The sequence below is a fragment of the Ixodes scapularis genome, unplaced genomic scaffold (assembly GCF_016920785.2).
Source record: "Ixodes scapularis isolate PalLabHiFi unplaced genomic scaffold, ASM1692078v2 PGA_scaffold8__174_contigs__length_109621045, whole genome shotgun sequence".
NCBI classification, from domain to species: Eukaryota; Metazoa; Arthropoda; class Arachnida; order Ixodida; family Ixodidae; genus Ixodes; species Ixodes scapularis.
In genome coordinates this window covers 44718617-44744303 of record NW_024609883.1, presented here as the reverse complement: position 1 = coordinate 44744303, position 25687 = coordinate 44718617, and the positions used below count along the sequence as shown (strand labels likewise).

General features: G+C 49.2%; 2 protein-coding genes across 2 annotated transcripts; one reads left to right on the top strand and one right to left on the bottom strand.

Moving 5' to 3' along the window:
• Positions 1–904: 904 nt before the first annotated feature.
• Positions 905–2869, bottom strand: LOC120846931. Its single transcript, XM_040218838.3, has one exon. The coding sequence runs from the start codon at positions 2639–2641 to the stop codon at positions 1232–1234; it is 1410 nt and encodes a 469-aa protein (XP_040074772.1). The 5' UTR covers positions 2642–2869; the 3' UTR covers positions 905–1231.
• A 21415-nt stretch (positions 2870–24284) lies between these two features.
• Positions 24285–25310, top strand: LOC8031786 (beta-1,3-galactosyltransferase brn-like). Its single transcript, XM_002407226.3, has one exon. The coding sequence runs from the start codon at positions 24285–24287 to the stop codon at positions 25308–25310; it is 1026 nt and encodes a 341-aa protein (XP_002407270.3).
• The last annotated feature ends 377 nt before the right edge of the window (positions 25311–25687 follow it).

Genomic DNA, 25687 nt, shown 5'->3' with positions numbered 1-25687 from the left:
GCGCACCTTAACTGCGCCGGGTTGCACCGCTCCATTCTTCAGTCGAAAACCCAGAAAATCCACACTGTCTCTTCTGAAAGCGCATTGCTTAAGCGAAGGGTTAAATTCGCCTTCCTGAAGGCTTCGAGGATTTGGCGCAGCCGTGTGATGGTGTCATCCCAATTTTTTGCTGCAATCAGCACATCATCCAGGTAGCACATAGCGATCGTTCCCCTCAGCGGCCCCAAAACGTGGTTCATAAGACGCTGGAACACGGACGGAGCATTCGTGAGTCCAAACATCATCCTCTCAAATTGACCGGTCTCGTCCGGAGTGATGAAAGCTGTCTTCTTCTTCGCATCATCAGTCAAGAGAACCTGAAGGTAGCCGTGAGCGAGGTCGAGAACTGTGTACATCACTGCTCCGGATAGTCCTTCTAGTTGATCATCCATGCTTGGTAGGGGGTATTTTTCTTTTACGGTCTGGGCGTTCAATCGGCGATAGTCTACCACTAGACACTTCTCTCCGTTCTTCTTCTGTACAAGGATCACGGGACTTGCGTAAGCGGAATGCGTCTCGCTCACAATTCCCTCTCGTTTCCATTCGCTGACGATCTCGCGAATCGTTTCTCTTTCGGCTACGTTTGTTCGGTAAGGCCGAACCGCAACTGGTGAGCTTCCCGGCACTTCCGGGATGTCCATTTCAAGGACATTTGTGCATCCAAGCTCGCTCAAGTTCGTAGCGAAGCACTCCCGATACTCGTTCAGGAGGTCAAGGAGCTCATTCTTTTGCACCTCGGTCACCGACGGACCTACTTCGACCTGATTGTTGTCTATCGGCTTCCGAATTGCCGTGGTGAAAACCCCTTGTTTCTCGGTTTCGTAACTCTCTTCCGCTCGGTTTCTCTGGTTGTCCTCCTCGAGTGTGTTTACAATGTCGACCGCAGTGACACGTCCAAGACGCTGTCCCTTTTTAATGACTACATCGTTATTTCCGCTTGGGAAAACTGGAACAGCAATCTCTCCGTCTTTCATGTCGAGAAGAATTTCTTTTCCACAGTTGTTGAAAATGACGGGGCCAGTGACATCAGATTCTGATAACAGCGTGATCCAATTTATTACGTTCGCCTGGAGGGTGGATTTTTCGGTTGTCTTTACAATCAACTTGGGATCGTCGCTCAAGGGTTCGAGGTGCGAGAAAGGGCACTGACTCTTGTGCCAAAAGCGTAGACATCCGCCCAGCCTAGCATAGGTCACGTACGGGAGCTCGGTGAAAGTTCGACCAACGAGCAGGTCGACCGACTCAGCCTCGTCTGGTACAACAAAATTGTGATGTTCTTCCCGGTAACACCGTCAATATCCAAATCTGCTTTGCATTTACCAATTGTCCTTACTGCTGGGACGTCCTGGTTACCGAATCCATAAAGAGGTGTTGCGTCTCTCATCAGCTCAGCACCGCAACGCGCCGCCGCAGACGCGCGCAAGAGGCATCCGGAACTTCCGGTGTCAATCATTCCAATGAGCTTTTTGTCGCCATTCCATGTGACTTGCTTAAGGAGCACTTCAGAGAAACTCCTCTCTTTTGAGTTGCTTACGGCGTTGGTCTCACTCCTTGGAGCTCTTTCGATGCAGTGACGCTGAGTGTGCCCGGTTTTTCCACAGCTCAGGCACTTTAGTGGGCGCTTTGGCTCTGGACAGTCACAGGCAATGTGACCGAACCGTGAGCAGTTGTAGCACTTACGCTCACCCTTTTCGTTGTGTATTGGTGATCTCTTATCCTTGTTGTTTCTCTCGTCAATGGTTTTCTTGACAGACGTCATACCCGGGTCTCGGTTTCGCTGTGTGCCGGTAGCAGCCCCTTTTTCACGCTGTCCACCGAAGCGCTCTTGTCGCTCCCGATCGATCCTTTCGAATTCCTGTATGTCGTGTAGGAGGTCATCACCGTCCTCGTGTGTTCTCCCCATTAACATGGTGCACAGTTGTCGCGAACGCAAGCCGGTGAGTACTTGCTCGCGAGTATCGCAGAAGTCGAGGTTTTCCTCTCCACAAAGACGAATCTTCGAATGGAAGTAGGCAATCGTGCTCTCGTTTTGCTGCTGGACGCGGTGTTGCATTCTTCTCCAGCGTTCCGCTGCTCGGGTCTGGCTAACGAGTGTTCGTCGAAACTGGTACTCTAGATCTTCCCACGACGCAATTTCTGCATGGCGTGAGCGTAACCAGTCTTTGGCAGCTCCTGTGAGATGTGATTTTGCCGTTTCCAGGAGGAAAGCTGTCGGCCACTTATGAAGAGTCGCCGTCCTCTTTAGGTTCTCCATCCAGTCTCGCGCTGCTGCTGCGTCCTCGCCTCCGTCGAAATTGGATATGTTCTTACTGAGGTCAGGCATCACCTGGAACGTCGGCACGCCGCTCACGTCCGCTGTGCCTGACCGCGCCGAAAGGGCAAGTCGTCCCAAGAGGTCCGTTAACAAACGATCCTTTTCTCGAATCATTCCCAAGAGCTCGTGCAAAGAAAACCCGTCCCCCATAAAGTGAGCAACTTCAGGCGAATCCGCCTGGCTCGGAGACGCTCCCGACGTTTCCTGGTTCATGGTGAAGCGTTGAGCTGTATACATGTAATTACACCCAACACACACGCTCGCACAAACAATATAAAGCCACAGCATAATACACTACATCTCATACGCAAGATGAAAACTCTGTTGATAAAGAGTTCCACAGGGAGATGAAAAATCCGACAGTACCTGAACCTTGAGTTCCGCACAGTGGGAAGCCCCCAATCGCAGGCACTCACACACACGTCGCCCACCTGTCACACTGTGGGTCACTCCAACTTGACTCTGATCGCACTTGACTCGTCGATCCAGGGTCCACGGGTTTGGATGCCTGACGCACTTGATTGCTTGTGTCACTCTTCGGTCCGCTCTTTGTTCCGAGGAGTTGGTTGACAATCCCACTTCTGATATGTAATCGTTGGTTGTTTCAAATAAAATAACTTCTTGATAATAAACGAGGTCTTGACAAATGAGTTTTTGGAATTAAAGAAACACTGGATTTAATATTCTCGATACAATTTTAGTTTACAAGACGGACACTATTGGTGGTCGCGTACCACCATCGCACACACACTCTCGCTTTGAGTCCCGCTGTTAGACTGCCGAAGTTTTCTTGAGCAGCTTGGTCTCGCCCAAGGCTGTAACCCGATCCGCATCCTGCCCGACGCCAGCCAGTCGCGCCTTCATGGCACGGGCATCCACGTGCGAGATTCCCGGCGCCGAGTAGTTCAAATAAATCACAATCTTCTGAGAACTGAACCTTGCGCCCAGCAAAATAAAAGAAAAAGGCAAAACACAATGGCGCCTGCTTGGAATGCGCTCGGCGAAATAAAATAAAAGAGCCAGTACAGAATGGCGCTCGCTTACACTGTGATGGGTTTCGGGTAGCTTGAGTCGATGAAATAAAACGGAGATTCGTCTCCCGAGCTCTGTGTAGTGACATGGTTGGTGAAATTTGGCTTGTCCTTTTTTCTTGAGTCTTGTGTATCTGGTTTCCTGTCGCGACAGACCAATTGGAAGTGTCCTGTTCTTCCGCATTTTTTTACAAGTCTTGTTCCTTGCAAAGCAGTTTTCAGGGTCGTGATTGGTTTTGCCGCAGCGATGACATGGGGTCCTGCTTGTGCGAGATTTTCCTTTTTCTTCGCTGGCCTTTTTCGGAAGTGACGTCTTGTTTTTCCGCCCTTGCACCAAGCGATTGACATCTTGTTGGATTTTGGTCTCGCTCCTTATTTCCTTCGCATCCTTCATGGCTACCTCCATCGAAGTGGCAAGATCCACCGCTGCCTTGAATGTCAGCGTCGGTTCAGCCAGCAGCTTTTCGAGAATGTTTCCGTCCTTGATGCCGTCAATGAGCTTGTCTCGAAGGCGGTCGTTGAGGGAAACACCGAAGTTGCATTGCAGTGAAAGCTGTTTGAGCGCAGCTACGTAGTCTGCAATGGTTTCGGATTCCAGCTGCCTCCGGTGATGAAATTTATAGCGTTCGACCGTTTCATTGGGCGTCGGGTCGATGTGGTTCTGCACTAGTTGAACGATCTGTACGTACGTCTTGGTGCTTGGTTTAGCAGGTGCTGCCAAGTTCCGTATCAGTCCGTACATTTCTCGTCCAACGATAGAGAGAAGAACATCGGCTCGCTTTGATTCCGGAATGCCGTTCGCAGAGAAGAACACTTCGATCCTTTCGATGTACGAAGGCCATGATTCCGATTTCTGATCGAATTCTTCAATTTTCCCGATGTGAGGCATTCTTTAGGTTTGAGATGGGGCATCACTCACGTTACCGCTGTCTCCTTTGTTCCGATGTCGCTCAGTTGTTTATATCCGTCTTTGTTGCATAGATCCCATCCTCGTCGCCATTGTTGTGTACCGGTAATTTTAGGGTAATGCAGGATATATATTTATTTAACTGATAGATTACATTCGGTTGACAACGTCTTTTCCAGTCTGCGATCGCGCCCAGTCTGTTCTTTCGCGCAGGCGTCACGTTCTTCACCGGGGCTCGCTCTCCCTCGCCGGCGTCTCCGGTTGCAGCAGCCCGCGCGTCGTTGCCTGGACCAAAGGTCGGGTTCGCTGTGCGTGGCGAACACGCACACAATACACGGCACGCACACAGTACACGGCAGTTGTGATTGAGAGGTGTTAAGTAATCACACGGAGACAATTTGGATTCGTTATATAAGCTTTCACTGGGCAACAAAAGGAGATTGAATAAAAAGAATATGTACAGTGCTAATTACGTTAGAGTTATTAGTGCACAAAAGTTTTACTTGAACGCGCACGTCGTTGATTGGTTGAGGGAGCAGGCAGTCGGGCAGTCAGCGAGGTGGTCGGGTGGTCAGAGTGTCGGATGGCAGTCGGTCAGTCGTTCGGGTCGAGCAGTCAGTCACTTGGGCAGCCGGGTGGTCAGCGAGTCGGACGGAGTCCGGGGCTTGAAGGTTCAGATTGTTGTCGCCGGTTGCTTTCCGCGCAGCTGAGTCGACCTCGTACGGGCCGGCGCCTCGAGCGCTTGGAAGCAGCGCAATCGTATCTCTCGGGGTCTGGGCACCCCGACGGAGGTCGTTGCTGTATGCTCAAGTCTCAGCCGATGTTTCGCCTCTCGGAGCCTGGGAACCCCGACGGAGGTCGATGGTGCTCGTCCCGGATAGTCTGCGATTCGACTTCGACTGTCCCGAGCCCTGCGTGCCGCTCTCTCTCACGAGCCCCTCGTCCTCTATTTTCTTCCCTTCCGTCCTCTTTTTCCCCTTCACTCTCTGTCCGGCAACGACCATGACAGTATCTTGGCACGTGACGTACAAAGCAGGGATGTCCTGGTTTTTCGCAGTCACAGCGCAATCAAACACACCCAAACGCTCTCAATCGCAACAGCGTTACCACTGCCTAAGAGCGTTACCACTGCCTACCGCGGCCACGGTGTACTGCTGCTGGTACAGGCTGTACCAGCGTGTACCACTCCATCTTAAAATCCCCCCCCCCCCCTCCCCCAGTGAGGGAATCATCCCCTTCATTCCCTCACTTTTTCCTCCGTGGAGGCGGCCCTATCCGGCACAAAGCTCGGTGACCGGCAGCGACTGGTTGAGCGAGCCCGCCGAATTAGGGCGTCCAACGGAGCCCTGGACTAAGGGCACCGACCAGGGACCGCCAGGTTCTTTCACTTTTCAAATATTAAAGTTTACGATGTTGATGATGATAGAGCATGCTTCGAAATAATGGTGCAAGCCCTCGTTTGTACTGCCGCTCTGGGCAGTTGCGGGATCGCTATGCTCATGCCCAAGTCCAACGAGAGTGACTAATAGAAACAACCAACACCGACACGCGTCAAGCAAATGAATCACGCACGCGGATGTATCTTTGGCAGGCTTACAATCGCTCGTGCTTACTTCAAAAGCACCGTGAGACAGCAAGCATGTCAAAGGTACCTTGGTGTGCGTGCTTCATTTGTGTTCGTGTGTATGTTTATACAACCTAAAGTTAGTCTGCCTCAACCAGCGAGTTGTCTCTGAGCTGTAGACGAGCAATATATCCAGTGCAGTGCAACCACTTGCCTGGGGTCTTTAACGCGCTCCACGGAGTAGTAATACACGACCGCACGCCGGTACGACGCTCATCCAGATCGAAACGGGCAGGGGCGGAGGTTGATTGTGTCCTTTGCTTGAGGCTTATTGGTGTTGGTTATTTCTAATTGTCGTACTATGAAACTAGGGCAAAATAAACAACAACCATTTGTGTCTTTATCCCCTCTTCGACGGGGAGTAATCTTTGAGCTTCTCCTTACCTGATCATGTCATCTTATTCGGTAGCGGAAGTGGACGTCCGGAGGAAGTATTCCTTCAGTGTACGGGAGTGCAAAACATAAAACAGGAGTCACATGTAACGCTCAAGCTACGAAGAGTGCTTCTGGCAAGCTCAATGAACCTTTTTCGAAAGTTTGACCTCTGTTGCGAACTGTGGAATCCCTGCACAATGGACCTTTTGTAGAAATACGCGGTGCGCATGCGCGGAGTATTTGATGCGCATGGGTTCGAGAGTATCTAGTTCTAAACAATCCGCCATCTTGCTTTTCTCGCCTTTGCGCGCCTTGGAGACCATCGAGACTCAAGTTTTGATGTTGCGAACAAGGTGAACACGAGTCATCGTACTGACGACGCCCGTTCTAGATTACGACGTGCACCGGAATCATGCCGGTGAACTGTGTAGCCCTCGGCTGTCGGAACTATTATCGCCCGGGTTGTGGAACTAGCTTTTTTCGCTTCCCGTGTGCTAAGCTTCATCCCGTTAAGCGGGCAGCCTGGATTCGTGCCGTCAGGAGAGTTGACAAGTCCGACCCCTCGAAGAACTGGAAGCCGAGTCAGCTGTCCAGACTATGTAGCGCCCATTTTATTACAGGTATGCGAAGTGCGGCGATGATCACATCTCTTCGATTGCAGGGAAGCCGGCGTTAGACAAGGCACACCCGGACTATGTCCCTACGCTGTTTAGCTACTCGCGTCCACGGCCGTCAGCCGTCGGTCGGTTTCAACGCTGGTCCTGCAGATCATCAACCCAAGGTGAGAACCTTTTGTTGGCAATCAGGTCAGCTGAACACGAAAAAACAAGGACACGAAGGAAAGAACTGGACGAAGACAACGCTGACTATCAACTGAATTTTACTTTGTCTTCTTCCCGGCCTTGGCCCTTTTTTTCTTTCTTTTTTTTTTCGTCTAACGGCAGAATAAAAACTTATAAAAACCTTTTAGCCTAGTATTCAACGGGGTGTGGCAGACCGTAATCTTCTCCTTTTTCTTCGATGGCCAAGGCCTCCAGCACTTCACGCGCGAAGGAGCTCTTGTTCCTATGAAGGACGGTTATGCTGGTGAGCTCGGCATCGCATCCACAGGTTCGGCGATGAGCTGACGTAGGGTGCCTCAATGACCTTCTGTTTAGAGTGATGCCACCCTTTGTAGTACCCGATGCCGACAGCACGCGCTCACGGGTAAAATACAAATAAATCGACGACAACAAGATGTCGCCATAGCACAATCAGCGCCACAGACGCGTGCCGGGACACGCTGTTTCACGCACTTCTGAAGAAAAAATAAATATAAAAGTGTGGGACGAAATGGTCAAGTGTCTCCACCCTAAGCAAAGCGCACATGAAGGCACCCTACTAATAGGTATTAAAAAATAGTTGAATGAGTTGCAAGGAAGGCTAAAATACTTATTCCGAACAACATATATTTTATGAAACATTATTTAGATATTTTCATTTCTGTAGACCTTGTTTGGTGGCTAGTGGATATGAAAAACAAAGAAAAAGAAGCATGATTTCTATTATTTTGAACAATTGCAATATATATATATATATATATTTTTTTTTTTAAATTAAATTTTGACGTTCGTGTTTTGGCACCCGAAACAATTTTTTTTTGTAAATTCAACACTCCCCGTTTTGCGGATTACTAAGAAAACCAAACGGGCCATCACTAGGTAGAAAATACGTTCCTATCAAAGGTGAGGCGAACGTTATTTTTTTTTCTCTTCACCTTTCTAATTTTTAGGCAAAATGAAAGGAACTTCTAAATAACTTGAGTGTCTTCCTAAATAACCTCGGGAGTTCACTATGCTATTGTGTGTTATGAGCACCTCTATAAACACTGATCTTACTATGTCACGATGGAATGAAGCAGTGCTACTTTATCTGTCTGGAAACAAATTGGGGTGTGTGCATGTTTATACAGCCTAGAACATAGTATGCCTCAACGGGCGACTTGCCTCCCAGCTGTAGATGAGCAATTCAGCCAGTGCCGTACAACCGGTAGCCTGGGGTCTTTAACGTGAATCACGCAGTAGTGATACACGACCGCACTCCGGTACGATGCTCATCCAGATTGAAACGGGCTTCAGAACCGAGGCACCAAGCAGTGTTGCCAACTTCTGCGCCCGCGCAAGATCGGTCGAGTCGTCCCCAGCGACAACGCCAACGTTGTCGCTGGGGACGACTCGACCTAGGGGGGAGGGATGTTATGTGCTGGCAACTATGAGGACTGCCACGAAGCGGGGCATGAGCGCTGCTAGAGCTCTGGAACAGACTATCGTGGATCCAGCCAAGCCAGGTCGGCTATGGACCACTACGCTTGCTATGTAAATAATGTATATAAAGTCTAATTACACAACAGGCGGGGATTGAGCCCAGCATTCCTGAGTTATACAGCGCGAGTTTTCGCTCCACGTGCTCCGACCTGCTGTGCTCTAGCCCACTCGGCCACCGATTCTTTTTTAGAGCGCAGCTCTTAGGGGCCCGTTTCCAGCCTGAGCGGCGTCGGCGTCGGCGTAACCGGGGGGGGGGGGGTCACGTGACCCCCCCGAGGTCACGTGACCCCCCCCCCCTCCCCCGAGATCACGTGACCCCCCCCCCCCCCCCGGTGTCACGTGACTACCCACAGGTGACGTGACCCCTCTCAGTACCCTTCCTTACTCCTCCTCAAGAGCTGCGCTCCAATTCGGCGTTACAGGGATTTGTAAACGGCTTTCACTTTTTTTTTTCCTTTATTGCACTTGGCCACCGTCCCCTCTTTATCTGGCTCGACTAAAGCCCTTCGATGTGTTTGAGTTTGTCTTGCAAGTGGCTTCAAATTCGCCAGTGCACGAGGCCCGTGTCTCGAGTGGCCCTTCGAAGCAGCTGTCCGCGCGGTACTGAAATGAGCGGCCCTTGGCAGCGAATGGCGGCGGAGCACCCGCTGCTCGCACGTGTCTTGCGCGTTTTCACAACAATGGTTGTCGGTACTTGTAAGCGTGAATTTTATCAGACGAATTTAGTCTGCACTTGCCCGGTAGCGCCTTCAACTATAAGATTTACGAGGATAGCTGGAGCGCGACATGGCTGACAGCGCGACATGGCTGACAGGCAGACAGACAGAAAGTGTTCTTTCTTGCCATACCCGTCGCCAATGTTGTGAGCGGCTGTGCACTTGGCGTGCGATTGTGGATGAGCAGTAGAGACGCGCTACTTGCTTGGACAGAGAACTCCTTGGTACAGTTCGCGGGTGGGAAACGGTTGCTTCTTGTCGCTTTTGACTCGCCGCGCAGATGTGTGAACCTCGCCGCGCAGAGGTGTGGACCTCGCACTAAATGAGCTATCCTTAGGGTCGGCACTCTGTTCCCCAATACTGCTGTGGGCGCCGCCATCTTGGTGCTTGTACAGAGCAGACGCAACTGCCGATCGTCATGAATCAAAAGTGCGGCTTCCTCGGCATTTGATTCGGTGTTAGAAAGCTCATGTAATATTGCTTTGTTCTGTCGCGAAGCGTTTAAACATTTGTGGAGGACGTAAAAACGTTTCCTGTGATTTCAGATAAATTTTCAGATAACTGGCAGCCACGATATTAAGCCACAATATGGACAAGTGTCGTTACTCTGAAGCGTAGCTTATTTAGCGGCACTAGGGAAAATCATGGCGGAAGAGCAGCACTGAGCTAGATTTCAGACGCCATGTTCTTCTATACTGCGACTAAATAAGTCACGCTTCAGGGTAACGACACTTGTTCATTATGTGGCTTAAAATCATAGTTGCCAGTTGTGTTAAGAGTATCTAAAATCACCGGAAACGCTTTTCCGCCCTCAAAAAATGTTTAAACAGTTCACGACAGATAAAAGCAATATTACATGAGCTTCCTAACACCGAACATAATGCTGAGGAAGTCGCGCTTTTGAATCATGACGATCGGCAGTTGCGTCTACTGTGCACAAGCACCAAAATGTCGGCGCCCACAACAATGTTGGGGAACAGAGTGGCGATAGTCTAAGCGCAGCTCATTTAGTGGCTTTAGTCCTTCCCAGAACTGGCGCGCGGTACGTGTCTCGAACATTTTCACAAAAATTATTGGCGCCACTTTTCCCAGGATAGATGGGCTTTACGTACGTCACACATCATGGGGGCGGGTTTGCAAACCAGTATTCAGACGAACAGCAGGCCGATATAGGAGATAGGCGGTGCAAAACCCCCACTTTATTTCTTTTTTGTTTTCTAGCTTTAAAATAAGCTCTAAAATAACTTTTATTTTTTTGAAAAACGACGTTTGCGTGTTAATTGTGGTGGTCCAAACGGCCGCAACGCCGCACCCTGTGCTTTCGATAATTTCGAACATGGATAGAATGTCGAGTCCATTTGGAAATCGGAGCTTATTCTACGTTTTGTAAGCCACTGTAATCTACGTATGTACTGGCCGCTCTTTGGCCGCTTTCGGCAGCGGCGGACGCAGAGCGAAGAAGATCTAGCTCGAGATCGGCGGCGAACAGCCCGTGGCCCGAGCCCACCTCGAGCGCCCGACCTGCTCGCGCAGCTGGGAGCATGCAACTCGTTTGTTCCGAAAATTTCCGCGCCATCTATGAGGAAAGGGGTACAAATAACTAGCGGTTTAATCGTCCTTAAGTACTTCCGGTTTCGATCGGACGATCTACCCACTGATCTCTATTGTAGATAGGCTGGATCGCGGACCGCGGCCTCGGCAGCTGGGGCCATAGAGATCATACATACTAACTCTTGAGGAAAAGGTCCGCCATTTTCCCATGCATTCTGGCTGCCGCAAGCGGCGGAGTATGCAGGCAGACCCTCGGGGTCCCACATGGTTACCAACTGCCTTTGATTTCACAAATATATCATCAGAGCAGTGTCATGAACTTCACCAATCCACGAACTTACCGGTGGAAAGGTATTCGCGTTCCTTTCGAAGTTTTCTTTTTGCATAGCACGCAGTTGTACGGCCTCCCGCCAACACTAAACTAAACCAGATAACCTGCTTCGGTTATCTGGTTTAGTTTCGTATTTCCGGGTGCGAGTGGCCGCGTCAGGAAATACGAAACCGCGCAACTCAAGTTTTTCGAGATTTCGACAGAAGGGAATTTAATGCAGCGTAATGAGTATACTACTTTTTATAAGCTTTAGAATAGCTCAGAATTTAGTTTGCAACGTTAAATTATCACTGTTTATATTGCTGAGAGTTTTCAGTCTTCGCGATTACCATTGCGACTGTCGTCCTTCAGCTGGCAACATTGGTTTCTTTCTCTCGTGTTCTGTCGCTCTCTTTCACGATCTTTCACTCGGGACCCAGGATGTCGGCGCGCGGGATTTGCCACTCCTCCTCACCACCTTTACCCCCCTGGCTGGGGCCGAGTGTCGCCACCGGCGGCCATTGATTGATACCAGCCGATGCATGGGACTCTATGGGAAGAACGAGAAGAAGTGCCGTTTCCCCCCGTTTCTAAGTTGTTGTCGGCACTGAAACTTCTTGGATGCTTTTCGATAAGCCCGTCAAATAGCTTGCGTACATACGTTAAAACTGGCAGCCCTCGCAATTCTTATATATAAATATTTTGTGGTCGATAGTGACTCCGCTATAGTGCAGCTCAATGTTCGAGTTACCTAGAGTTACCGCGGATTCGGTGGCGGTTTCGTTGAGTTGGGTTTAGCAGACGACAAGCTCGAAGGCATTGCTACGCGGAATTCGCTCACTCTAGGAAAGCCGTTGTCGAGATGGAACTTCTTTGTCATTCATCAACGTCTGGGCTTCCCCGAGGACGGTCTTATAGAGGGCAAGTTCCTTTGTTTAACCCACTACGAGAGCAAGCTTGCCAGCTCAGCCGTAGGTGCTCCGGTACGTTTGATTTTTTTTATTCGGCGACCGAACGTTTGACAAATACCGATTCGATCTCCAAACACCCGACATAAGGATCGCAGCACACCATAAAATGCTCGCCTCCGAGCACAGCGTACGTGCTTCCATATTCTTGCTTTAGTGCGTTTCTCCCATAGACTTGCCTGTATTGCCTGGTGTCAAGCAATGGCCGCCGGTGGCGACACCGACGGGCTCCCGATCCGCGATCCAGCCGAGTTTGCCCATTCGTTGGGAAGTATTCACCGATGTTTGTTTGCAAACAAGCTCACTACCACCCCCTATCGGCGGACCCCTGCGCGCTTCCGGTTTTCCTCTTCTTTCCATTTGTCTCTCATCCTTTTGTTATTTGCACTACTTTGTACAATGCACTAATGTTCTTACAAACCTAATACAGAAACTTCTCTGACGGAGACTCTTCTTACCCGACCGCTGTGCGTTGCTGAAGAATAAATAAATATACTACCGGAAGTCTACTGGGGCACCAAATACTGTGGCGCCCTCGTGGTATCAACTCCCACCGAATGTGGTGAATAGGAGACAAATGAGGAGGCGCCATTGGGCCGAAAGCGGGCTGGGCGTGTTCCAGGGCATCTTCAGAAATTCGAATCTGACCAACCAGAAGCCGGAAATAATACCCTGGCGGTGGTCGCGAGAAGCAAACCTGATAACTGCATTGGAGTAACTCTCGATGGCTGAAAATATGGTACAAGTGATGTTTCAATCACGCTCATCCAAAATGATGGTGGAAGAGTGCGACTAGCGGAACGATCGACATAATCCGTACGCCAAACGCCGAGGGCCGTGAATCTGCCGTCCGAGCGGTCACACTCGGTCCGCGCAAAACAAAGTTGAGCGGCGCATTCGTTTCTTACATCTTTCTGCATGATCATGATCAAAACAACACGTGCACCCTATTTTCAACCACAACGAGCTACTACACTTCACTCTTACGCACTTATTAAAACCATATACGAACATAAGACTTTCGATCGGAACGGTTTCTCGCTACCACCGCTAGGGGATTCTTTTCGGCTTCTGGTTGGTCAAGAGAGCATGCCAAGCCCTCTTTCCGAGTCTGCCGCACGCCCTGGCTCTGCCCACACCTCCCAATGACCAAACTCTTTGCATATACGGCTCTGGAGATCAGCGGCGCCAGCTACCGCCCTTTGTAAAGGGCGGTAGCTGGCGCCACCTAGCCCAAGTCTTTAAAATCTGCCATCACCGGCTATACCAATGAGGCACATAAAAAAAAAAACGCAGTATCATGCCGTGTTCACTGCGCTTGGTTGGTTTAGCCGTTGCCCGCCATTGGCTTTGTACTCTTCATGTTGCCTTGCCCCACGTGCAACGCTTTTTCGTCACGTTCCAGCGTAATGCCTTTCGCACGATGTACAGCCCCTAACATTTTCTGCGTTAATAAAATAAAAACTCCTCAGCGCGCTCCGCAACATATATGGTCATGGAGAAATGTTAGGAGAGCACAGAAATGGGCGCGAGACAAGTATGACTGCCGCGTGGCAACACGGTTGATTTACCGCATTGCTTTCCACCTCAGGGGGCTGGATGTCGCATTGAGCGCATTGAGCAGACAGGTATGAAGCCACCGGAAGTTAGCGGCTTGTCCCGGAAGTGAGTGCTTTGACAGGCTTTTCAACTCTTCCGATTGCTGGATCGAACAGTGCTCAGGGCGCTGGATTTTTTCTTGTCATTCCAAGAGAGCCTGCCTGTAGACCGGTTGCTCTGGGGGCAGGGGGCATGAGCGCCTTCGGAATACTTACCCAAGACGCGACCATGTTATGCTGGCTGCGCCATCCAGGTGGCTCTGTAACGTTCGACTTTGCACGTGCTACGTTCGAATACAAGCATCTGTCAGCATTTGTAGATGCGCAATAACAAAACGTCTAAAAAAAAAAAAAATACGCAGCTCGCGGCCGCAGCGTTCCATTAAACATTCCTTTCATCTTTGCATTCTTTCATAGCTTGCACGAGCACGTATATTTCACTTTACGTGATAGCGAAGCCGAAGCTACTCGCAAACGCACGTACCCCTGAACGATGCTCGCACTGCACGAGCGCGCGTGCTTGACAGGGACGCTGAAAGCTCGCTGCTCGCTTCTGTAGCCTCTGCTACGCTGGCACTTAGAATGGAACGGAGCGTAAAGAACTGTAGTGGGGAAGCGTATTGACCCATGTTCGAAACGCGGTCCAAATATTCTATTTCGCTCGCCTGGAGCGCAGCTCAAAACTTGAGAGCTACGGGCCTGTTGCGGAGTAACAGCGCATGCGGACCCGAGAAGTTTCCTAGGAAGTAATTCCATGTGAACACCTCGAGATTCTAGTTGATCAAGTGTGTGTATGTCCCACGTTTAAATGCCTTATTCTTGGGATTTAATTCAGAACGGGAGTATTAAAACCCAACCGAAGACACAAAAAAGCATGGGCAAAAATATCCACTAAATGCACTAGGAAGTCCAGCACACTCCCAACTTCCGGGAAAAGCATCGAATTCCCGGTGGCTACACTTGCGCCAGGCTCGAAGAGCAGCTATGCACCATCCAGCCCCCTATAGTGGAGATCAGTGATTTACCATGAAGTTGATTCATGTCCGTCCGTTCGTCATTTTTTGTTGTTCTTTTTGTAGATTTGTAAATCGTCTAAGCAGCGCCATCTTCCCCGACATTAATGACTGCGAGTTTCCTGTTGTTATGAGGAGACGGCACAAGCTGATTTCAGCCAGAGTCATCGGTAACTCCTAAATTGATGAAGAAAAAATAAGCTCACTCTAACGGATGCTCATCGTAGTAAGGCTATGCTTTTATTGCTAATTCTGTCGCATAAAAAGCACGCACTGCCTACGTCACTCGTCAAACTCGCTTATGGGGGGGATGTTCCCATAAAGTCAATAATTCCAATTTTCCACTGAAACATATCTCTAATATCTGCACAAAATATTCTGAAAACAAACACACAAACAAACGCGTTTTTATATCCATGGTAACCCTGAGACGTAGGAAAAAAAAAAAAAACGGGCTGAATAACGTGTTTTTATATCCTGTTTTCCGCTTTGAGCACCTGTTCTACGATATATACCTCAAAATCTATCTCTATATAACGTCTGTTCTAAGCGAGGAGAGGCCACTTTATTTTTTTTTTTTTTTAACGTCCCGTTTATGTCTATTCGCTCTAGGTTGTCAGCGAGTTGTGCACAGCGACAGCCTCAAGCCCTGGGTACGCTAAACCTACCTCTTCGGCATTGATCTTCATTCTACAAGGTGGGTTTCCTGGTAACTACTGGCATCCCATATCTCAAATCGGTAGTCTTAGTTTCGTACTTCTAGGCTGCGTTTCCCCGTATTGAAAATAGTATAGAACCGTTCCTCAGATTCTGCGCTAAGCTCATATTCTCCCAAGCATTACGAAATTTGCTTAAAGACCTGGGTCGCTAAACTCGTCAACAAAAATATTCTTTGTGTTATGACATAGTGGGGGGAGGAGCCGAAAGATTGCTGCGAAGTTTTCTTTTCTCACAAACCCGCAGATCCGTCTGTCTTCGTGACGTTTTTCGTTGAGGGGACGAAAAATCCCTACGCCTCCTAGGCACCGAACAAGAGCAGCACTAGAGAGCGCGCGGAGACGACCGTGGCTCATACGTGTGACGTCACAACAAAGATTATCAGCTGCGACCGTCATGTTTGATGGTCTCTAAAAAGCAGGATGGATGTTTGGGAATTGCATTTTAAAATCAACACCGTCGAAGTTGATATTCTGCTATCGTTCTTATTTCCGCCGATAAAGCAGAATTTACTAAAAAGCGTCCCTGCTGTTCTTTTGATTTATCTCTGGCCAAAGTGTAGCCCGACGTGGCTAGATCACAACCAGCCGACTACCGTTGTCCACTTTCGGGCGAATTTCGCCTCCGGGCAGTTGTCCATTCATCGGCGAAATAAAATCATTTTATGGTAGACATTCGAAGATCAATCAGTTTGGGATTAAGTATGTTTATCAAAGGAAGTAAGGAAATAAAAGTAATGTCAGGTTGCCAATATTGGAGGTGATGCTTCAAGAACGGAAGGACACTAAACTTGACATCGTCGATTTGAACACGCACCATCAAATTTGTCGTTCACAAGTGATAATCCTGACTCCATCGTCAAAGGTACCAACTATAAAATGACGTCACTGAACGCGCCCGCACACTATCTACGTGCCCTGGCACGAGTCTTTCGCTTGAAAGTCTGTCATGGCCACTCTTGAGTTCATGGAACGCGAGCCGTTTTAATTCCTAGAATCTCTTGAACCGTTATTTCGAAAATTGCAGGCTGTGCTGTTCCTCGTCATTGCTCATTGGAACACCTCTCTAAGCAGCGTCGCCGAAACAGGAGGATGGGGAGGGGGGGAATTTAGCCCCCCCCCCCCCCCCCCCCCCCCGTTCCCGAGTTGCGTCGAAAGAGGGGGCAAGGGGCATAAGGGTGGAAGGGGGAGGGGTGGGGGGGTATCGCCCCAGCCCCGAACCACCATAGCATTTCAGAGAGCTATAATAAAATATTAGGAAAAAGGAATATCCTCCTTCTTCACCACCCATCACCTCCTCTCTCTCTCTTTCTTCCGAACAATTTCTACGGCCCTTCTTGAGACTCCTATTTGTTTGTTTGTGTGTGTGTGTGTGTGTGTGCGTGTGCGTGTGCATGTGTTGGTCGTACCTTAATTCTTTCTTTAGAGCGGAGCTCTTCGGCGCCCGTTTCCGGGTTTCGCGGCGTGGGTGTCGCCGTCGGCGTAACCGGTCCGCTAAATTTAGCGCGAAATTGACGTCACATGACCTCAACACCAATTCAATTCCCAGCTACGTGACTTCGACGCCAATTCACTTCTCCGCTAAATTGTCATGTGATGTCCTTTTCCCTGCTAAATTTAGCGGAGAAACTGAATGGGAGGAGGAGGGGAGGAGAGGAAGAGAGGAGGAGTAGGGGCATACCCTCCTCTCCGTACCTTCCCTTATTCCTCCTCAAGAGTTGAGCTCTAATTTCGCATTACAAAGATTTGTAAACGTCTTTAATTTTTTTTATTTTCCTTTCTTGGGCTTTTTTTTTTTTTTCTTATCCCCCGTTTCCCCTCATTTCTCAGACATTACCGACGTCTCTACACAAACCGCCTGTGGGTGACCCCGGTGGCGTTGTTGACAGTGGCGGAAGATGAGCTCTATAAAGCCGCCCGCGTACACCGCGCACGGCTCCACAACATCACAAAGTTCAATCTTCGCCTCGATTCCAAAGCGAAGATTTTGGCCTCAAATAACTCCTTCCCAAAGTTCTGAAACGTCAATTTGTCGTCACCAATAACATCCATAAACGACGATCTTGCGACGAGAAAGTTCAGAGTATTTACCGGCCGCCTAGGTACAATCTACGCATCATTGACTCTAAAGCGTGTTTCACATGCAGCGATTTTGGCCCTAAAGGGCCGCCCACACTAGCGAGAAAACGCGCGTGGCACGCCGATCGCGGCAAGTAACAAAATGTTGCCGAAGCACAGTCAGCGCCACGAGCGCGTGCAGAGACACGCCCTTTATCTTCCCGCTTAACCGATTTATCGGCGCGCCGGGCGCGTTTTCTCGCTAGTGTGGGCGGCCCTTAAAGCGGCGCGATTCCTGCCGTCGCAGCGCTCGTGCCGCAGAATTGCTGGTGCTGGCCAGAGCGCCGCGACGGCAGAATTCGCGCCGCTCTAGGGCCAAAATCGCTGCATGTGAACTAGGCTTAACGCGGCGTAGGGATGTAGGGACACTCGAGCGAGACGTCATCAGTGCAGCCGTTCAATCGGCTGGCACCACGGTGTTGCTCGCACGCGCTTCGATGGAACTCGCTACGACTTTGTGTTTTACATTCTCGCTGGAATTTGAGCACCGAGAGAGCTTGGATGATTGACACCTCGCTCGGCTTGACGTCAGCGTCGTGAGAGTCCAATTAACGCGTTCCGCAACTTTCGCACACAAAGTTGTGCTCGACGAGTTTAGCTACCCAGCTATCACATGCAGCGAAGCGCCGATGTAGCGCTGCTCACGTTACATCGGCTACTTATCGTATGCCATGAGCAACAGTTTTGACGGTGCGATACAAAGCTGGCGAACGCTCCCGTGAGCACGCGCTTAGCACGAGGTCAGCGCTATTCTCGTATAGTGCTCCGCTGTATATGTAAACAGGCGGGAGAAGAAACAAACAATAGCGTACTTTTGCTTTGTAAAACTAGGGTCATGCCTTCCCATCCCATTGATGAACAGATAATGATGAGTGAAAAATAGTTTTGTATGTCGTCACTGACAAGATGAGAACGTCGGGGAGGGGCAGGAAGCACGCGCTCCCAGCCCGTGCTTCCTGCCTTCGACAATGCTCGAACGTCTCGCGCTCCTCAAGCGCTCGCGCGTAGCCAAAGCACGGCGGAAAGCAGAAAGCGCCTACTGGAGGTGGGGCGCTCGAAAGACATGCCCTGTAAAGCCCTTCTATCCTGGAAAACGTGGCGCCATCCATTGTTGCGAAAAGGCTCGAGACGCGAGCCGCGCGCCACTTCTAGAAAGAACATGGCGTCTGAAATCTAGCTCAGCGCTGCGCTGTGTCGCCATTATCCTCTCAAGGGCTCCACGTTGCACGTGCCTCTTGCATCGACGCACTTTGCGCTATTTTAATACACGAAGGGGCGTTAATGCCCTGCCGTTCCATTTTGTCAGTGACTATGGATGCACACCATCGGCTGTTTTACTAGGATGAGCGTCATAGCTTGGACTGTGTGAAGGAAAGCACGTAAAGTCTGGTCTAAAGCGCGAGCACTTTAGACCAGACTTTACGAGTGTTAGCGTCAGCATTAGCGTGATGGACATCACGCCTTTTTTTTTTTTGAGTATCCGCCATATTGTGTTTATCGAGACCATCGAGGCGGTCGGATGGGCATCCGGCTCGCACCTAAGTTTCAAAGTTTGTACCAATGTACGTTTTAATAAGTGTTCCCAAATAAACCATCCAGTTTTTCTATTACACATGCTACTCCACTCGTGCACTTGCTTCGAACTGGACGCCATATTTGAGGGCGATGCTTAGAGCGCATGAGTGAGTGAGAAAACGTATTTATTAAAGAAAGGGATACATAAGAATCTCTTGATAATGTCATCCAATCGTGACGGGGGAAAGGGGATTATGGAAATGGTAAGGCTCAGATCAGGCTCAGATTAATAGGCTGCTAAGACCGGCAATCTTAATAATTCGAAATGCACGTTGCAAAAACAAAAACAAAAAAAATAAATAAAAAAATAAAAACTTTTGGAAGCTTACCGCGTCAGTACGCGTTCAGCAGGACTCCGTTCACCCTTAAGGCCTGTTCACACATGCAGCGGAGCGCTACAAGCATAGCGCTTACCTCGCGCTAAGCGCGTGCTGACGGGAGCGTTCATCAGCTTTGTATCGCACCGTCAAAACTGTTGCTCATGGCAGACGATAAGTAGCTGACGGCACGTGAGAAGCGCTACATCAGCGCTCCGCTGCATGTGAGAACCGGCCTTAAAGCTAAGACTAGAAGTGCGAGTTTCCTGCCCTTTTCTAACACACGTGTGAACGCGCAGGCAAGCGTAACCAAGGCACTGCGGAAGCCAGCGAGCTCCCGCTGAAGGTGGAGCTTCTATAGTCTGGTAAACGAGGTGGCCGCCACTGTTAACAGTGGCGGCCACTCCGTTTACCAGACTAGAAGCTCCACCTTCAGCGCGAGCTCGCTGGCTTCCGCAGTGCTTTCGTTGCGAGCAGCGGTTCACGTTTGTGAATTGACAAACGTGAACCGCTGCTCGCGTCCTAACCGATCGCTCCGCCTTTGCAAGCCCGTCGAGTTTGCTTATGTCACCGGTGCTAGAAAGCATAAATGCTACACGGGCAGCAAAGTTGCTGGTTTAGCGAGGGCCTCCGGCTGTACGATTTAAAGCGCAACACCACTCAATTCCGAAGATTTCGGTATAATGAGTGATTTCGCATTGAAAAGCACTAGTAAAAGACACTACGTCATTTGCTTCGCGAAGAATGGGATATATATTGCTAAATATCATTTTAAACGAGCAGAAATCGAAGTCGAAACATCGGCTCAGTCCGGCAACATTGGCCTCGGGCCGCCCAAGAACATGGCTATCACGTGGTACGAAATGTCACGTGATCCTCTACGCAACGACGGGTGGGGTTGGGGCTGGTGTGTGTTAAAGACGCAGGTGTCGTATGCACCACACTCATCACCACGTTTTGGTGTCTACGACATTCGACAACGTCTGCACGTCTGCGAACGGAGAGTCCGTATAGTGTGAACGAAACTCCGAGAGACAATAATCATAAACATTGAGACGACGACGGCGGTAACGACGGGACCCATATAGAGTTATTATGACGTACGCTAGAGATTCAACTGGCGCTAGTGCGCTGCGGCAAATTGAAGCAGACAGCAACCAGTCAGAAATTGACTTCCCGTAATGCATTAAATGAGAAAAATTGAGTGCATTTTCAACCTGCGATCAATTATAATATCAAATATCCCGAATATCTCGTACGAACTAGGTTGATAAGAACATTTCTCAGCCAGGCAGACGAAGTAAATGGTCAGTTACGGCGTGATGATTTAAAATTCGTGGCATTAAAGACGGCGCCATAACGGCTTCGTACATGCATTTGCGCACTGCCGGACACTGCTAAGGCGAACACGCCGCCGGCGCTTTGCGCCTGAGGGGTATACGTGCCAAACGAACGAAGGACATGTGGAAAACCAAGAGAGATGGCAAGAACTACGCAGTAACACTAGGTTGGTAACTCCTTGTGCGGGCAGACGATAAATATAGATTGAAGGTCACGTAATATAGTCCGATTTACAATAAATAAGCCCTTCTTTAATCTTTTTGCTCATGAATATGCGCGAAAACGCTGGTTCTGCATTTAAAACATCACCCGCACGCTCGAAATCTTTGAAAATAGGGAAAAGCCCGAAAACAGGAAGGTTCCCGATAGAAGCTGCTCGACATAGGAAGTAATAAAATGACACACCTTGCATAGCCCACACACTTTATCATTTACGATTCCAATGCTTTTAGAGCGCAGCTCTTAGGGCGCGCCAGTTTCCGTGTTTCGCGGCGTCGGCGTAACCGCGCTAAATTTAGCGGGAAAATTGACGTCACGTGACCTCAACACCAGTCAATTCCCCGCTAAATTTAGCGGGGGATTTAAACGGTGTTGAGGTCACGTGACGTCAATTTTCCCGCTAAAGTTAGCGGAGAAACTGAATTTGTTCATAGGTGACGTGACACCAAGTCATCTGACGTCATTTACGTCGCTAAATTTAGCGGGGAAACTGAATTGGAGGAGGAGGGGAGAGGAGGGGATGAAGGAGGAGAGGGTACGGAAGAGAAGGAGGAGGAGGGGTATACCCTCCCCTCCCCTCCTCCTCTTCAAGAGCTGCGCTCTAATTTCCCATTACAGAGATTTGTAAACGTCTTTAATTTTTTAACCTCTCATAAAGGCATGACGGGGTCATTGGCATATAGCGACAGGACGGATGTACAAAATATGCAAGCTCCACGAGAACGCTGGCGATGCTGAACACATTTTAAGTTCCTTTCGATTGTACTTAGAATTGTCGCTTGTTTTTTCATACCTGCTATGAAACGGAGTTTGGGCCTGAAATATAGCGAATTTAAACATCGTTCAGTGGTCACGAAAAATGCTGTATTTAAAGAAATTACACGCTTACATCGCTATAGCAAAAGTGCATACTATTTGGTACGACCCAAACAACAAAAGTTGCCTATGTTATTTTCCGGCGAAGAGACAAAATGCCGCGCGTTTTTTCCCATAGGAATTCACAGGAGAACCGCAAAAGTAGACTGGTGGCTGTCTGCTTCGATTTGCATCCCGGATGTCGCATAGACACTCGCGGCAGTTGAACCTCTAGCATAAATTACAATGACTCTACGGCGGGACCACAGCGGGACGGCCGGACGGCTTTCAAAAAGCGTGCTGCGCAGGTGCGTCACGCCAATTACGTGGACATCGCTGAGCGCCGAGAGGAAACGTTGCTGACGTCATCTGCTACGCTCGCCCGGAGAAGTAGAGGCAAGCGAAAGGGAGCAATGGTGATGACGTTTAGCTCAATGTTGGCTGCGCCCACGCCGGAGCCTTGATTGCGCTGTTGGTCGCGCCTCAGCTCAGCCGCTCGAGTCAGTCGATTTCGGCAACCTGACGTGTTGCAAAGTTTGAACTAGGTCGTAATATTTGACATGTGGTCTTCTTATGTGATGCTGAAGAGGATTGCGTTGTTTTTCTCAAAAACAGAAATGAAGCGGGGTTGCCCCTTAACGTCTTAAAATATAAAGTTAATTAAATATATATATATATATATATACCAGATTTCGCGCTTCTTCTTTTTTTTTTTGTCATTCACCTGGAGATTTGGTGGTTAAATGTTTCATCGACGTTTCAAGCAGCGGTGCTAAGGTGGGCTTTGCAGATTATTTTTACGAACTGAAAGTCATCTGGGACGTCAACGACTGAAGCACCGCCTGGTGGCGTTTGCAAAAAAAGGGTCTATATTCACAAGTGATTATTAGAATATTTTCATTGCTGTTCGGCTGCCCTATTAGAACATTCTAATAAACGTATAGTTAACATGGTAAGTTCGGCTAGTTGGTTACTCGACACTGGATAATGAGGAGAGCAAGTCGTTTGTTCCTTGCGAAGGAGTTGCGAGGACTTCAGAACTATACCGAGCTCTGATTGGCTTTGATTGGAAGGATGACGGGTAGACCTCAATGCTAGATGCCTTAACGTCTACCCACTATATATATATATATTTTTTTTTTCAATCAGCCAATGAGAACTCTGCGTTCTGGCACCATGGCAGCCGCTGTGCAAGAAGCAGAGAAGCAGACGAACCCGCATAAGCCAAAAGACAGGTACAAAACGAAGGAAGTTCTGGACAGGACGCGGCGTAAGATCTTCCAGTCTATTACAATACATAATATTGTGTGGGTTTAGAATAACTCTAGAAATTAAATGACCGAAGAAACATGAGGATTGTGGCAATGTCCCGCGTGTAAAAAAAAGAAAAAAAAAGAAAAGAAGCTCGACTAAGGACATAACAAAGTTGAAAAGATATGGAGAAAAATTTGGCATAAATAACGAAAATATTAGACGTAATACCTGCGAAAAAAAAAGAAAGAAAGGCGGATAGCCCTTTTTCAGTCGAACGAACCGTTGACAATATGCAGCAGTCTATGCACAACGTGTCCGATAAGACAGTGAAGTACTTGAATAAAAATATAAAGGTAGTAAATAACTGAAAAAATGCGAGGGGGACCAAAATAGTTAAACACAGTGGGACACAAAATAGTTGAACTAAGGCTGAGAGTAAGTGAGCTTCAGCAATAAAGTCAAAGACAGAACCTCGATGTGCTCAGAACTCCCATTGGGACCATTACGTGGAAGTTTTTATTACCAAGGTTAATTAACCTTCCTGTCTATCTCTATTGTTTTACCTTCCATATTTTTATAGTTAGATCCTTATTAGGACAAGTTCTTTCTTAGATTTTCTACTAAAAAAAATTCACCACCTACATTTACTTTCAAAATAAATTAATGTCGCAGCAGCCACAGGCAATGATAGCTCCGTTGTTTATAATAAAGGAAATCCATATATTTCCCCCCTCCCCCAGTAAATCAAACGCTGCTCTCGGTCGAGTTTGACTTACTTTACGTGAATATACGTGTTCCCTGTCGTGCTTCCTATGACCTGTGCCAAGTTACTCGAATTGGACCAGGAACATCGGAAGTGTTTCGGAGATTGGGGAGGACTTCTCTCCCCCGATCAACTTTTACTGGAAGGGTCCGAAACGTCTGTGAGGTGATTGTTCCCTTTTTAGGCCACTCTGTTCCGACCCCACTAAAGTGTTTTTCACCCGGGGCGTACAAAACACCGATAATAATATATGTACCGTGATTGGCGTTTGTACCTCGACGTAAGCCCCTGCAACCTACGCGATGTTGATTTGGTTTCATGCTTTTGCAATTTCCAGAGCAAAAAGACGCCCGGGATCAATTACCGAGGCGTTTTGAATGGCCTATTGGAAGACCGTCATCCCCCGACAGACGGTATTATTATGGCTCACAAGCTTCTTCCTGTTGACGCTCCTAGACAAATCCGGCGTCTTCGAACGCTTGCAAGAGACGCCCTACTCGGACTACTCGTATCCCCCAGAAATCGATGCCAAACACCTCCTGCGGCTGCTCGGAACGGGCAGAGAACCCGCGGCCTACAGAGTTCAGAACCACTACGAGCGGTACGTCTTCAAGATCAGCAACGAACTCAAGTGTCACGTTCCTGGAAACCGGACGTCCGTACTGATCGTCGTCAAGTCTGCCGTAGCCCACCAGTCACGTCGAGACACGATCCGCCAGACCTGGGGACAAGAAGGCCGCTTCGAGGACGTGGACCTCCGACGCGTGTTTATGGTTGGTGTGAAAGCAAATGACAAAACCGCACAGAGAGCCTTGGACGCCGAGCATGCCCTTCACGGTGACCTCGTACAGGCGGACTTCATCGACGCCTACTACAACAACACCATCAAGACGATGCTTTCCTTCCGTTGGGTTCTGGAGCACTGTTCCGACGTCCAGTGGATCTTTTTTGTAGACGACGACACTTACGTATCCGTGAAGAACCTAGCCCAATTCGTCCGAGACTCAATGAACCCGAAAGATCGGCACTTGGTGGGCTATGTCTACGACGACGACCCACCGTACAGGGCCCACTGGAGCAAGTGGTACGTGTCCTTGTCCGAATATCCCTACAGCCGGTACCCTCCGTTCGCGGTCGGTTGTTTGTACTTGGTTTCGATGCCTGCGCTCAGGGAACTCTACCAGGTGGCCCGGTACACGCGGCAGTATCGTTTCGACGACGTCTTTGTGGGCATCGTGGCAAGAAAGACTGGACTGCGGCCGGTGCACAGTGACAAGTTTCGAGACAAGAACCCAGCCAGGAGGCCCGAAGATTTCGTGGGGCTCGTGGCCTCTCATGGATTTCATGACAGTGTCCACCTGGTTCGAGTTTGGAAGCATCAGAAATGCTTAGGGAATGCGTGAGACAGTCAGTGCACAGATCTCGGTCAAGGGGTAGAACGTAACTGAGCGGGTATTTATTATTTTGCTGTCGATAGACTGCTTATTCGCGGCGAGAACCATGCTGAAGGGCGCCACTGAGCAGCACGTGAATGTCACGGAATACCCGGGATGGGAGGATGCCCGGTATGTTCACATCGCGCGCGCCATAGCGGTGCAAAGCGATTTGCTTACTTTCGGACGCGGCGCGGTGGTTAATTACTGTTCTTTCACCAGTGGCACAACTTACGCGACCAAAAGAGGTCTAATACCCCATTCACACGGTCAACATAAAGGTATCTTTAAGATAGGTCCCTTTGCTATCGACGAATCAGCCCGTGCTCTTGGGTCATGATCACACG